General features: G+C 42.8%; 1 protein-coding gene across 1 annotated transcript; it reads right to left on the minus strand.

The window, feature by feature from the left end:
• Positions 1-995: 995 nt before the first annotated feature.
• Positions 996-13,459, minus strand: KIAA1586 (KIAA1586 ortholog). The gene is made up of 2 exons (XM_029588358.1): positions 13,359-13,459; positions 996-4,465 (listed from the first exon to the last, which is right to left on the minus strand). Exon 2 carries the CDS (start codon positions 4,309-4,311, stop codon positions 2,044-2,046), a length of 2,268 nt encoding a protein of 755 aa, XP_029444218.1. The 5' UTR covers positions 4,312-4,465; positions 13,359-13,459; the 3' UTR covers positions 996-2,043.
• Between the last annotated feature and the right edge of the window lie 553 nt (positions 13,460-14,012).

The following is a 14,012-nucleotide window of genomic DNA, read 5'->3' on the forward strand; positions in this document are numbered from 1 at the left end:
CAGTGCCGGAGTCCTTATCTCAAAAAGGATAGAAACAGGATGGAGGCAGTCCAAAGCAGAGCAACCAAAATGGTATGAGGTGTGGCTAAAGGATCTGTATATGTACATCCTGGAACAGAGGAAGTGCAGGGGAGATATAATTCAGACCTTCAGATACCTGAAAGATTATAATGATGCACATACTTCGAACCTTTTCCGTTGGAAAGGAAACAATAGAACTGGGGTCACGAAATGAAACTCCAGGGGGGACGACTGATAACCAATGTCAGGAAATATTTCTTCACAGAAAGGGTGGTGGATGGCTGGAATGCCTTTCCAGAGGAGTTGGTGAACATAAAAACAGTCTAATAATTCAAAGAGGCATGAGATAAGCAATGTGGATCCCTAAAGGCTGAAGGATGGAAATGAAGAAAAGGGTGGCAGTTGCTACCCTTAACAATATGCATTGGGATTACTATCCTCAACCAGTAAGCCTTGATGCTTTTGACTGCTCTCTGCTTTGACGGCATGGAGGAAAGGTGAATTGGATGCAGAGGGCAACCAACATGGGCCCCGAACTTTTATGGTCTGGGGTACTGATATGCAGACATAATGGAAAAAGCACAGGACTGCTTCTACGGCCAAGTTCAAAAGCAAAACACATCAAGCAGCAATTTTCAGGAAGGCTCCTCACCCAGTAAAAAGTTGCTTTGTTAATATTTATTTATTTATTTATTTATTTAACAGTTTTATATACCGACCTTCATAGTAAATAACCATATCAGATCGGTTTACAATAAACAAGAATATAACTGGGGTCACAATTCAATAGAACGAAAGGTAAACAATAGGTAGGAATGAGTCAAAGTTACAATCAACAGGGTAAGGGAACTTGGAAGCTTGCAGGAAGCTGGAAGGAAGACAAGGCAGGAAATAAATAAAAAACAAAGTGATAACATAGTGCGTGCGGGTTAAAGCTTAATGGTGCTTGGGGGTAACCTGCACGGAGCGGCAGTTGCTACCATAGGAAACTTGCTGGGCAGACTAGATGGACCATTTGGCTTCTGCCATCGTTACTATATGTATGTTAATATGTTACTGTGTTTTTAAATTATTGTGTCAAGGATGTACAATAAATACTGTGTCATTCAGCAGAAGGACTATTTAATAAGACCTTTTATTCAGTAAGATGATGATGCTTTGCTGACTTCAAGAGATCCAGGAAGCACAATAAAACATTTACTAGGCATTGGCAGGTAAGGACCATTGGTTTCTCTGCCTAAGAATGATTCAGAGCCTTACTCCAGTTTTTCTCCACTTTTTAAAAGCTTGATACATCCGTACTGCTGATCTGTTTTGTCTTTGTCCCTTTTTTGGCCCATGGGATTGAGTAAACAGAGTTCCATAACTGGCTCAGGCTTCCCTCTCCTATTAATTCTGTTATGCCCTCCCTGCCTTTCCCACTGTGCTCGTGTCTGTCTCGAGCATGCTTCAATTTATCATGGATTTGTTGCTGCCACCTCTGATGGCATTCTTATTGCAGGCATCCACTATCCTCTCTGTAAAGTAGTGTTTGCTCATGTTTCCTCTGGGCCTTGCGCCCTCCAGCTTCATACCACGACCCCTTGCCTTTGAATGTCTTTCTTTTTTTTATGGAAAATACCTCCATCCACTTTACTGAAGCCTACTGAATATTTAAATGTTTCCCCCTTTTCCATTCTGTGCTCCAGCGAGGTCATTTTCAGTTACTTCTGTCTTTGGGAAATAAGTTAGCCTATGATACTAGCTAAAAAATCTGCACATTTGGGTATTTTTGAATGTAATATAGGGGCTTTGGTTTTCAATATTTGAGTTGGTACTTTTTGTGAGGGAGACAATACTTAGCTCCTTTTACTTGGCATCAAGATGAGTCTGTATTATGGAGCTCTAGAAGGTGATTGAGATAAATTCTTATCTCTTTGGCGAGCTAGACATTTATGAATCTGTTGTATGCGCCTTTCTCCTTTGTTACTCAGTGAAAGCCACTTTTTACTATGTAATCTACAACACAGCATAATACAGACACTATAAGAAAGACCACAAAATCCTCATCCCTCCTTCATCCTGCTCCTCCCAGTCCATGCATGCTGCCTGGCCCGCCATCCTCCTCTCCTGCAGCAGCCAGGCCCTGACATAACTCTGCGGCTGGAAGCAATCCAGCGGTGGGCCATTCTGGTTCAGGAACAGCAGCCGGCTCACTCTGGGAATGCCGAGGGGACTCCTGGTCAGAATGCTTTTCAGTGACCCGAAGCTTCTCTCACACTCTGCAGTTGAAACCGCTACCGTCTCCAGGGTTACAAGGAGGGTAACCATGTCTGGAGGGATCACCTTCCCTCCGTTGTCTTTGTACTCTTTAAACGCCTCAACGGTCTGCCTCTCGGGCAGATGAAATCTCCGGCAAAGCGCGAGCACTTCATTTTCTCCATACAAAATGTCGACATTTTCTGGCCAGAAGCGAGGATATAGGATTTTGCAGGCAGCAAGAAAGCTGTCAGATTCCAGAATGTTTGTATCTGAAAGGCGTGGCGTGTGGGCTGCCGAAGAATTCATGAGTCTGCTGGTCAGCGAGGTGGCCAGGTTTTGAAAAAACTGCCGGCCGCCCATCTCTATGTCCCCATTTTTACCCGCATGAAGTGATACTCCTTGGAACTCCATATTCTTTGCAGCCTCCATGGCAAGTCTGGTGAAGCCAGCTCCCTTCCCATCTGCCATTGCTTCCAACACTTGAATTTTGCAGCAGAGAAATGCATGAGCTTCAGGGAGCGTGACACAGGACTCCTGGAGTCTGAGAGACAGATCAGTCAGTTCACTCAGAGCATCTCTCATTAGGCCCAGGATTATCACAAACTCTACAGCTGTCAGTCGTTCTAAAAGAGCTCTGTATTTACATTTCTCCATTTTGTCTCTGCTTGGATCTGCTGCAGCTACACTGAAATGAGCATGCAGGGCAGGATATAAACCCCAGATTGCTTTCACAGCACGATTGCTGGATGCAGACCACTTTATATCGAGGATGTGGTCAAGAGCCAAGATGATACTTGCAAGACCCTCTGCCCAGGACTGTAATTCCTCCTGGTTCTTTGAAGATGCGTGGTACAGGGTGTACAGCTTGTCCATGAAAACCTGAATAATGTCGAAGCCTGGGAGAGTTTCCAAAGTAGCTGCCACTACCTGTTCAAGTCTATGGGTACAGCAATGCCATACAACAAGATCAGGATAGTTCTCTGGCCTGGTTAAGTTTGTGTCCACTCCAGAGATGTGACCCAAAATGCTGGATGCTCCATCAGTAGTAAATGATATCCAGTTCCTCTTAAGAAAATCATTTGGAAAGTGATGGCGAAGACACTTAAGCAACTCACGGGTGATCACCTCAGCCCCCGTGCTATCCAGTTCAATCAAATCAAAGAAAATTGTTGTAGGCGTCTCAAAGAAGGCAGCTCTCAAGCACACCAGTAACACCATCTGATGACTAATGTTTGCAGACTCATCCACCACCACACCAAACTGGATGTCTCTCTCCATGATGTGTTTTACAACTCTCTTCTTCATTTCAGCTCCAATGAAATCACAGATATCAGCACAGGACTGCTCTGATTGTAGCACTCTCCCCATGTTTATTCCGTTCACTCTCTGCAGATCTATTAATGCAGGCATGCGTGCAAATGCACAGTCTGTTCTGCCGATCATGTATGCAGTTCTGAAGATCCTGCAGACTGTCTCGTCTTCTTCAGCCTGGTCCAGCTGCCCGTCTGCTTCCAAATGGCTTCTGCGGGTTTGCATCAGGACACTCTCTGCATCCTGATGTGCTTGGCTTTCTCGGTGTTCCCAGATTTTTTTCCTGAATGCAACTTGCTGTGCTTTCTTTTTCTCAGCCGAGGAGGAAATCAGGATCTCAGTCCACTCTCTGGCCAGCCGGGATCTCCGCATGTGCTGATTCAAATCCAGCCTCCCCACAGTCCTGCAGGTGTCACATCCCAATTTCCCATTCTGTATGATGAGCCAGGGATTCTTTTCTCTGAAATAGCTCCCTTGCTCCTCTGACCAGCAGCTTGGTAGTTCATCTGCCATGGCCGCTGTTGAATTACCAGAGCTCTCACTTGTTTGGTCATGACCCTGGGCTTTGCAGCCTGTGATCCTTTTCTCTGGTTGCTCCTGTTTCCTTTGTTTCCCGGATGATTCTAACCCAGCCAGCGGTGCCAGGTTTGGTTTAACTTCATCCTCTGATAGCTCTGCAGCACTTTCGGTCTCTTCGTACATTCTTCTTTTAAGACAACTCATCCGCGATCGCTGCATTTCCAGCTTTCAGTCCTTCCAACAAGCTGTAGTTGTAAAATTCACTGTCCCTATACTGTAGGCACCCTATTTCTTTGTTCACCACTTACATGCACAACTGGAGTCTGCCGTTTAGTCTGGCTGTTAGCATACGCTGGATCTTCAAATCACAGTCCTAAAATCAAGGTGGTATAAAATATTAAAACAGCACTCCACTTAGGGTAATTAGTGTTAGTCATGACAAATGATATGGCAAACACATAAGAAAATGAAAATGAAATGATAGCAGGCACAGAAGGCATATATAACCAACATGAAGTAACAGCTCGATGGCAAAATGTATATAATTTTATGGTTCCCAAGCAGGACACCGTCAATTCCTAGCTCCAGTTCTTTGTAGAGTAGGTGTACTGCTAAAATAACCTAGGGAGGAGGGACAGCCAAGCACTTCTCTTATAGCGACATCTAGTGGATGGTCAAAGTATACTTGCACTACATGCAGGTCGGAAAGGCTCATTTGTCAGCAGAAGGGCTGCAGCTTAAACTGCCTCATGTTTTTAAATACCTTTACGCTTTCATGCACTTTTAGTCTTTATGCTCAGTCAAACTTGAATTCTTCTTTTTCTACCTAACAAGCCTCAATAGTGGAACATAGGATTTTGAAGGAGAGTACACTGTAAGGAAAATCATTGGTCTACCCACAATGAGCTTTTAAAAATGGATTTACATTTTGAAAAATAGAAAAATGAACTCTTCACTACCTGAAGAGTTCATCATACATGCATCAAAGTGGAAAGAGCCTTTGAGGAAAAGCACTACACATATAAGATAAATAAAAACAAAATATATAAGGGTGCAACTGACCAAACATATCCAAAGCATGCACACAAGATTCAAAATATATAAACAAATATAATCATGCATACCAATTAAAAATCGGATCAGTTTTAGTTCATGCCCCTGGATATATTTGATTAAATATTATCTTCATAATTTCTGGTGTGTATAGTTGTTTTCCCAGCTTCATTCATGCCTGCCCCTTTTCTTTTGTCTGCAACCTAAGGGGCCTATTTACTAAGCTGCAGTAATATAGCAACATGCATTAAATGTTGAATTTACTGTTTAATGTGCATTAAAACCACATTAATGCACAATATCGGCAACACTTGCAGTAGGCCCAACATGGCCCAGCCTAGTGGCTCAATGACAATGCTGTGAATACCCTGTGGAATATCCATGGTTCAATCTCCAGGTCAGCTGGGGATAATACAAAGCAGAGTACCTGGGTGGGGGAGTCATGGTCATCATTAAGAGTAAACCTGGTGGTAAGATTTAAGAACATAAGAAGTTGCCATACTAGGCCAGACCAAGGGTCCATCAAGCCCAGCATCCTGTTTCCAACAGTTGCCAATCCAGGTTACAAGTACCTGGCAAGTACCCAAAACATTAAGTAGATCCCATACTACTAATGCCAGAAATAGCAGTGGCTATTCCCTAACTCAGCTTGATTAAACAGCAATTAATTGATTTCTCCTCCAAGAATTTATCCAAACTTTTTTTAAACCCAGCAACACTAACTGCCCTAACCACATCCTCTGGCAACAAATTCGAGAGCTTAATTGTGCGTTGAGTGAAAAAGAATTTTCTCCGATTAGTTTTCAATGTGCTACTTGCTAACTTCTTAGAGTGCCCCCTAGTCCTTCTATTATCTGTAAGAGTAAATAACTAATTCACATTTACCTGTTCTAGACCTCTCATGATTTTCTAGACCTCTATTATAGCTCTCCTCAGCCGTCTCTTCTCCAAGCTGAACAGCCCTAACCTCTTTAGCCTTTCCTCACCGGGGCGCCGTTTCATGCCCTTTATCATTTTGATCGCCCTTCTCTGTACCTTCTCCAGTGCAACTATATCTTTTTTGAGATGTGGCGACCAGAATTGTACACAGTACTCAAGGTGCAGTCTCACCATGGAACGATGCAGAGGCATTATGACATTTTTCGTTTTATTCACCATTCCCTTCCTAATAATTCCTAACATTGTTTGCTTTTTTGACTGACACAGCACACTGAACTCACAATTTCAATGTATTATCCACTATGACACCTAGATCTTTTACCTGGGAAGTTCCTAATATGGAATTTCCAACAGAAATCAGGATGGAGCCTAATTATTTGACTTTAAAAGGAAATTAAAAATTAGGCTTTATCCATCAGCACTTTAACAGGTTACTAATTTCTTCCAGGTTGTAATGTTAGTTTTAGAGTCTATGATTCAGTTTTAGAGTCTATGATTCAGGTTCCTGAATCATAACTGGGGATTCCAGTTTTTTATTTGCTCTCTGGACAGCGAGCGAAGTTCCTTTTGGAACAAAATATGGTTTAAATTGCCAATATTTGCTTGATGCAGTACACTGATACAGTTCATCTTTTACAGTGGATTTTGAATAAGCATCATCACCCTGTGTTATTTGCATGCATTTTTATAAAGGACTATATCTGAAGTGTTTTTATGGTGTGTCATGATTATAATTGTTGACATCCTATCTGTTTGTTTTTTTATAATTTTATTAAAATATTTTTTCTATATAAAAATTAAAACATTGTTTGAAGGGTGAATATTCAACATAGTGTATAAGTGTTGGGCATGGTGCCCAGCCTCAGAGCTATTGCTTGTTTAAAGCAAAGAAATGTGGCAGAGATATTAAAAATAGCCAGGGTATGTTCCATTTTAAAAAAGACACTCTTGACCCAAATGATCCCAACCACTTTATACTAGTCTCTAAAATTACATTTATATACAAGGTGTTAAATAAAGTTGTATCTGACCAACTCACATATTTCTTAAATAAAAACCCTAACATTTCAGCTGAGACAACCTGGTTTTCAGAAAGGACACAGTACTAAATCTGCATTGATGGCTTTAATTAATGAAGACTCAATGTGGAAAGGGGCAAAGATGCTATTTTTAGACATAAATGCAGCCTTTGATATGATTAAACGATTAATCCAAAGATTAAATGATACTGGAATTCAAGGGAAGGTAGTAGATTGGTTTATATGTTCTTTGAAAACCAGGCATATTAGATCAATTGGAGGTGCTGACCTATCTTCTCCATGTACATTGTCCTATGGAGTTCCTTAAGGATCAATACTTTTGCCTACTTCATTTAATCTACATCTGATTCCTCTTGCAACTTTAAACCAGGATCTAAGTTTTAGCTGTTTTCTATATGCAGATGTCATTCAAATCCTTGTGATTTAGATCCTAACAGGGTAATTTTAAAAGTAATTACACATGTAAATGTAACATGCTATTGTAGCAATTTTGAAAAGCCATGTATGCATGTAAAGTTCACTTACACGTGAATATGCTATGGATAATTCAATGGTATATATTGTAGAAATTTTCAAAAGCCTATTTACATGGATAAAGTGCAATTACACGTGTACAACCTAGTTTTAGGCATGTACCGTAAATACTTTTTAAAACAGGCCCTAAATGCACAGAACTATTAACCAAGTTTAATGATTACCTTACTACTATTTCAAATTGGCTTTTGCTTCATAAATTAAAAGTAGATCCTGGGAAGTCAGAAGTAATGTTAGTGTCCAGAAAAAAGGTTATTTTAAAACCACTTTTACAGGATCCTTCCTGGCTTCCAATACTATGCAGAATAAAATGTAAAATTGTGTTGCATTTTTGAAGCAACTACAGCAAGGCACTCATCTGACTAATTTTCTGTCACCCCCATAAACCAAGTCACTATTTATGTAAGGATCTCCAAATGGGATCTTGTTTTATGTCGCAGGCACCACTTCTCTGGAAAGCCCTACCAAGCATGGTGCGTCAAGAAAAAGATTATTCTAAATTCAGAAAGAGTATTAAAACCTGGCTTTACATTCAAGCATTCTACAATACCTGCAATCATACATTTTTCGATTTTAACTGCATTGTTTAGTAAATATTTATTGAACATGTCTTATGATAATAGAAAATACTCTTATTATTCGTATGAGTTTTACTTTGTATTGTCTGGAATATGACATTATGTTAATTAAGAATAAACATCACTTTGATTACATGTAGAAAGGCAACTGAACTAATTAATAAACTAAACTAAATTAACTGCTCTAATGACCAGTGGGAAGGCTGGTCTATTAAAATAGGGAGAAAATCCTTGGGTCGCTGTGAATGAAAGATCATGGCAACAGAATCCTATCCCTGGTACCGACTGAGCTAGAATAAGGAAAGCGGTGGAACTACCGGGCCAAATAAATAAAGACCAGCGGACATAAATGTATGCAAAGCAGCTCATTAATATTAAAGAAGCTTGATGCAGTTCGTGATAAACCTCATGATCCACAAAATGCCAGGGAAAGTTAAGTAAACATCAAGAGATGTATTAATTCTCCCTGAGAGAAAATGTCAGTGCTGATGCTCGTGGGGACCTCCCCTGGATGCTTTAGAGAAGCACTAGCCCAAAGTGAAGCATCTTACTCCCCCCCCCCCCCCCCCAAAAAAAAAATATAGCCCCTCTGGCAACTGCCCCCGACACAACAGCTTTCCTCCCCTGGAGATCCCCCTCAACAGAGCTTGGGCTGCTACCCCCACCCCCAAAGACACCCTACCTCCTGTGCCTGAGGGTCTTCTGGGCAGGAGCAATGCTCAGTCACTCCTGCCTTGCTGGCACTGAAATTCAAAGTGGTGCCGGCTGACCTGCAGCTCTCCCCTGCCCCAAATGTGAAGGGCAAAGAGAAGCTGCAGCTGGGTATTGTTCCTGCCCAGAAGAGCCTCTAGCTGCCCTGGCTTAAAGGGGGGGTGGGGCCTGAAAGTCAGATGACTTTGTTGATATATTCAGATAGGAGACAGGGACAGAGCTACCAGCTTAACCTCTGTTGGGGAGATCTCTTTGGGTATCAGGGGTTGCTGAAGTGGTTTTATTTGGGAGGGATATGATTTGTATTGAGGTAGGGGAGGGTGGATGCTTCACTTGGGACTAGTGTCTCTTTAAAGACTGTAGCCCTGTGTTGCAACCATAGGGGTAGATCTTAAAAAAATACGCGATCGCGTACTTTTGTTCGCGCACCAGGCGCAAACAAAAGTACGCTGGATTTTATAAGATACGCGCGTAGCCGCGCGTATCTTATAAAATCCGGGGTCGGCGCGTGCAAGGGGGTGCACATTTGTGCAACCTGCGCGCGCCGAGCCCAGCGTGCGCTGCCTGTTCCCTCCGAGGCCGCTCCGATTTCGGAGCGGCCTCGGAGGGAACTTTCCTTCGCCCTCCCCCCACCTTCCCCTCCCTTCCCCTACCTAACCCACCCCCCCCCCCCCCCGGCCCTATCTAAACCCCCCCTACCTTTGTCGGCAAAGTTACGCCTGCTGAAAGCCTGCTGAAAGCCCCGGGGCCCGCCCCCGAAACGCCCCCTCCCCGCCCCTTTTCCAAAGCCCCGGGACTTACGCGCGTCCCGGGGCTTTACGTGCGCCGGCGGCCTATGCAAAAAAGGTGCGCCGGCATGCGAGGGCCCTGTGCGCGTAAATCCTTCCGGATTTAATCGCGCAGGCCTTTTAATATCCGCCCCATATGTTTCTACGGCCGTGAACATGCATACTTTCCCGGCCATGATACCACGATTCCCAGTCCAACCACACGATTTACTAAACTGCGGTACTCGTGTACCACAGCTGAGTAAATCCTACAGAAATTTCTTACATTAAAATGGTAAGTTAGCACTGCTTAAGTACACAAGCCCCTAAGTTAGGCTCGGCAGACACTCAGACTCCACCCGATACCCCCCCCCCCCAAAAAAAAACAAAAAAACAGAAAGCTAGACTGGAGACGTCTCCATTTTCCACCAGCTTCCATCTTCTTGTCCCAATTACATAAAATTGTGTACCCTGGACTGGATTTAAGATTATGGTGCCCATAGGCAGAGGACTAGGGATGGGGATTTTTGCCCCCCTGAAATCAGACAGCAGCAGAGGGTGTCCCAGTTTTTCAGTGCCTTCAGAATTTGGGGCCCAAGGCACTTGCCTATGTGGCCTGTGCCTAAATCCAGCCCCGTGTGCGCCCCCCACATGTGCGCGGTTTATTTCCTCCTCATTCTCCAAAGCTCTGTGCTCTTTTCACTATTTCCAGCAGAAATAAAGGTCAACAAACAAGTTGCATGTGATGCCTTATGACTGGTCTAACTTTATAGGTTGGTGATTAGCTTTCAAGAGCTTAAGTTTCTTTTATCAGGTCACCATATCCAGCAAAGTCAAAGCCTTTACCTCGCCATGTGGCTTGCAGTGTTTTGAGATGCGTACCGAGTAAAAGGTTAGGGCAAAGTGTACAACCATTACAAAAACTCAGTTACAATGAAAAAAAGAGCATCTTAATCGGGCTCAGGGATGATCTACTTTTACACGTGCAAGAATAGACCTATCCAGAGTTTTAGATAAAAATTAGAGGGCCAATATTCAGACACAGAGCGGCTAGCTAAGTTAGCCGGATACACCTCTCCAGCTAACTCAACTAGGATATTCAGTGGCATGGGAGCGCCGCTGAATATAAACGGCCATCTTAACTTTAGGACCGCCCTACGGCGCGACCAGAGTTAGCAGCATAACTTCTGCGGCTAACTCCGCTCCTCCTGGAAATACCTCCTGCCCGCTTCTGGCCTGCCCCCAATTTATGTGGTTAGAATGCAGCTGCATCCGGCAATGAATATCGACCTCTACATTTTTCCCACTCCAAACATTTCTTTTAGATCCATGCATTTCAAAGGAACTTTGTGATTTATCTTATATTCCTGCCAATTTCAGAATTCCCCCTGAAACCACTTAAAAATTGGACTTCCAGCCGCATAAACACCTTTTAATCATTATGGGGGGAGGGGGGAAATTTAACCGCATATGCCTGCAAATAACTTTCAAAGCAAATCTATGCAGGCAGCTTCATTTTTGAAAATTAATTAGTGTAAAGCGCTCAAACTAAAAGCACCACGTATTTTGCTCCTGTGTTTGTGTGGGTGACCAAGAAGGCAGGAGGAGTAAAATACTCCCCTGACCTAAACACGCCACAGGAATGCCTCTTTTTAACCCGGCTAAAAAGTGCACGGTACCGTGGAAATCCGGGTTTACTTTTAGTGGGGGCGGGGAACAATTTTCTGACATGCCTATTTACCTAGGCATGGTTTTGAACCTTGCCCTCTATAAAGATGTATTCAATACAAAGCTCTCATTATCATTCACAATTTAATCTACAATCCATCATCAGTCTGGCTATGCTCAATGCTAAGGCTTTATAAATCATCTCGACAATTACGTTCCATGGACAAATGCATCCTTGAAGTGTCCACAATCAAGACAGTAAGACTGGACCTGACTCGTAAGCAAGCATTCTCAGTCGCTGGTCCGGTTTTATGGAACTCTCTACCTGAAGATATTCGTCTCATATCAAATATTAAAGATTTTAGAAAAGCTCTTAAAACATATTTTTGCTCTATTGCGTATAAGATCACATAGTTACAGTTTTATGACTTTTATATATCTCATTAATGTATGTTTTAACCATTAGTCAGTCATCGTACATTGTTTTTTCTCGTACTTAATTGTTTTATTGTGTAATTTTATGTATGTAATCAAACTGTAAACCGCATAGATCAATTACCCAATTGTATAAGCGGTACATATAAATAAATAAAAGATGGATCTATTCAGTTTTGGCTGTAACGGAGAGATTGTGATGTTACGTTGTTCTGAATTTGACCCTGATTTTGTCCTCAAGGCTCTCTAGTTTACCTGTTGATTTGTTCCTATGCCTTTCTTGCTTTTCTATTGGTTCACTGTACCCCCTTACCCTCTCCCCTGTTATTTGTAATTTCCTTCCTATAGTTCAATGTAAACCGACTAATGTCGGTATAGAAGACTCTTTAAATAAATAAATAAATAAATAGATAGATAGATAGATACATGTTTGCAAATGATAACAAAAGGATGGACTTTCAAAGGCCCGCACACGTGAAAAGCGGGTTTATGTGCGTGGTCGGGCCTTCACATCGCGCACATTTTAAAACGGGCCTGGTCACACGCATAAACCCTGCTACGCGCACAAGTGCCGGGCCTAAAAAAAGGGGAGGGCGGGACGGAGGCCAGCCGCTGTCACGAGGAAGCGCTCGCCGGCAGCAGGCCAGTGTGAGGAAACTACTTCTGTTCAGGAGGAACAGTAAATAGAAAAAAAATTTCAGGTAGCTAGGTAGGTGTTAGGGATTGGGGTAGAGAGGGGAAAGGGAAGGAAGGTTAGGCAGGGGGTAAGGAAGTTCCCTCCCAATTGGAGCGAACTGGGAGGGAACTGGGGGAGGCCTAATTGCATCGCCACACATAATATTGGAAAATTCGGCCATCCTGCACTTGCGTATTTTAAAATCCGGCACAGATGTGCATGTGGCCATGAGATTTTATAACATGTGCGCACCGCCACGCACATATTATAAAATCGGCACGTCCATGTGCATGCGCTCTTTTTAAAATCAACCCCAAAGTGTCAAGGAGCCAATGTCACAGGCATCTAAGTAGAATGTCACAAGCCAATGTCACTGGGATCTAAGTAGAAAACCATGCAAAAATATACAAATAATTTCCCAATTTTTCACACTAATAGCTATTAAGCCTATTATGCTGGTAACATGCAGGCAAAAAAGACCCACGTGTTCGTTTCATACCGAAGGCACTGAAAACAGCTGATTGCCTGTGGTCTTTTTCACAAAATATAATTGCAATCATATATACTAATTTTTTAGTAAGATAAATATTTGCAGCTATTCTGAACGAGATCGCAGCTAGTCAAGCTTTTCCTTTAGGAATCCGCCATCTACCAATTTCTGTAATACACTGTCTCCATTCACTCTTGGATTTACAGCAGCTCTAAAAGCCGCCACACAGGATCAGTAACCAGCAGACCCCCCTCACCCTGCCCTGCTTTTCAGTGGCCATTCCCCCCTGACGCCTCTGGACTGCAAAGGAAAATATAATTCACCAGCGGATCTACATTTCAGAAACATGTTTTTTTCTTTTCTTTCCCAACCTACCCCAACAACAGATTGCAGAATAAATAAGAAAGAACTTCTCCAGCCCCAACACACGCACCTATGCAAGGACAAAGCTGAAATGGACTGCGGAATCAGGATTACGGCGGGGAGGTGGGGGGCGCAATACTCTTTACTTAAAATGTAATGTGCCACTTCGACGAGTGCTTCTCACCCTGAACAAACTGACATAGAGTGTATTTTCTAATATAGGGATTGTGAACAGACGGAATTTCATTTTACAGTGCAACAAAATGAGTCCGAGCTCCCCTGTCAGAAACTTGTGCAATGGTACAGTCCCAGCGGAACTGGCTTTCCGGCAACTACAAGCTTTTATCTCTTCATTTGCTTGGTGACATGCAACAGGTCCTCCAATGGGAAGTGGGTGGGAGTTTGAATCTGTCCACGCTATTTCTATTTTCTATATGCTTTTTCTAGTTTAGCGAGACAAGCTCAGAATAAACACACACTTGAAAAGCTTGCATCCCAATGTACTGGATCAGGACCCGATCCCTCTGATACAAGGGCTAAACAATGCCGAAGATTCGCCTCTGATTCGCAAGTAGCCGGATATTATTTTGATGAAGACAGGAGCTATGCTGAAACGGGAATACTACACGCTGGCCATTTCTTTTTGAAAACTAAACTTCGATTTAA

This window comes from Rhinatrema bivittatum, chromosome 2, assembly GCF_901001135.1.
Source record: "Rhinatrema bivittatum chromosome 2, aRhiBiv1.1, whole genome shotgun sequence".
Classification (NCBI taxonomy): domain Eukaryota; kingdom Metazoa; phylum Chordata; class Amphibia; order Gymnophiona; family Rhinatrematidae; genus Rhinatrema; species Rhinatrema bivittatum.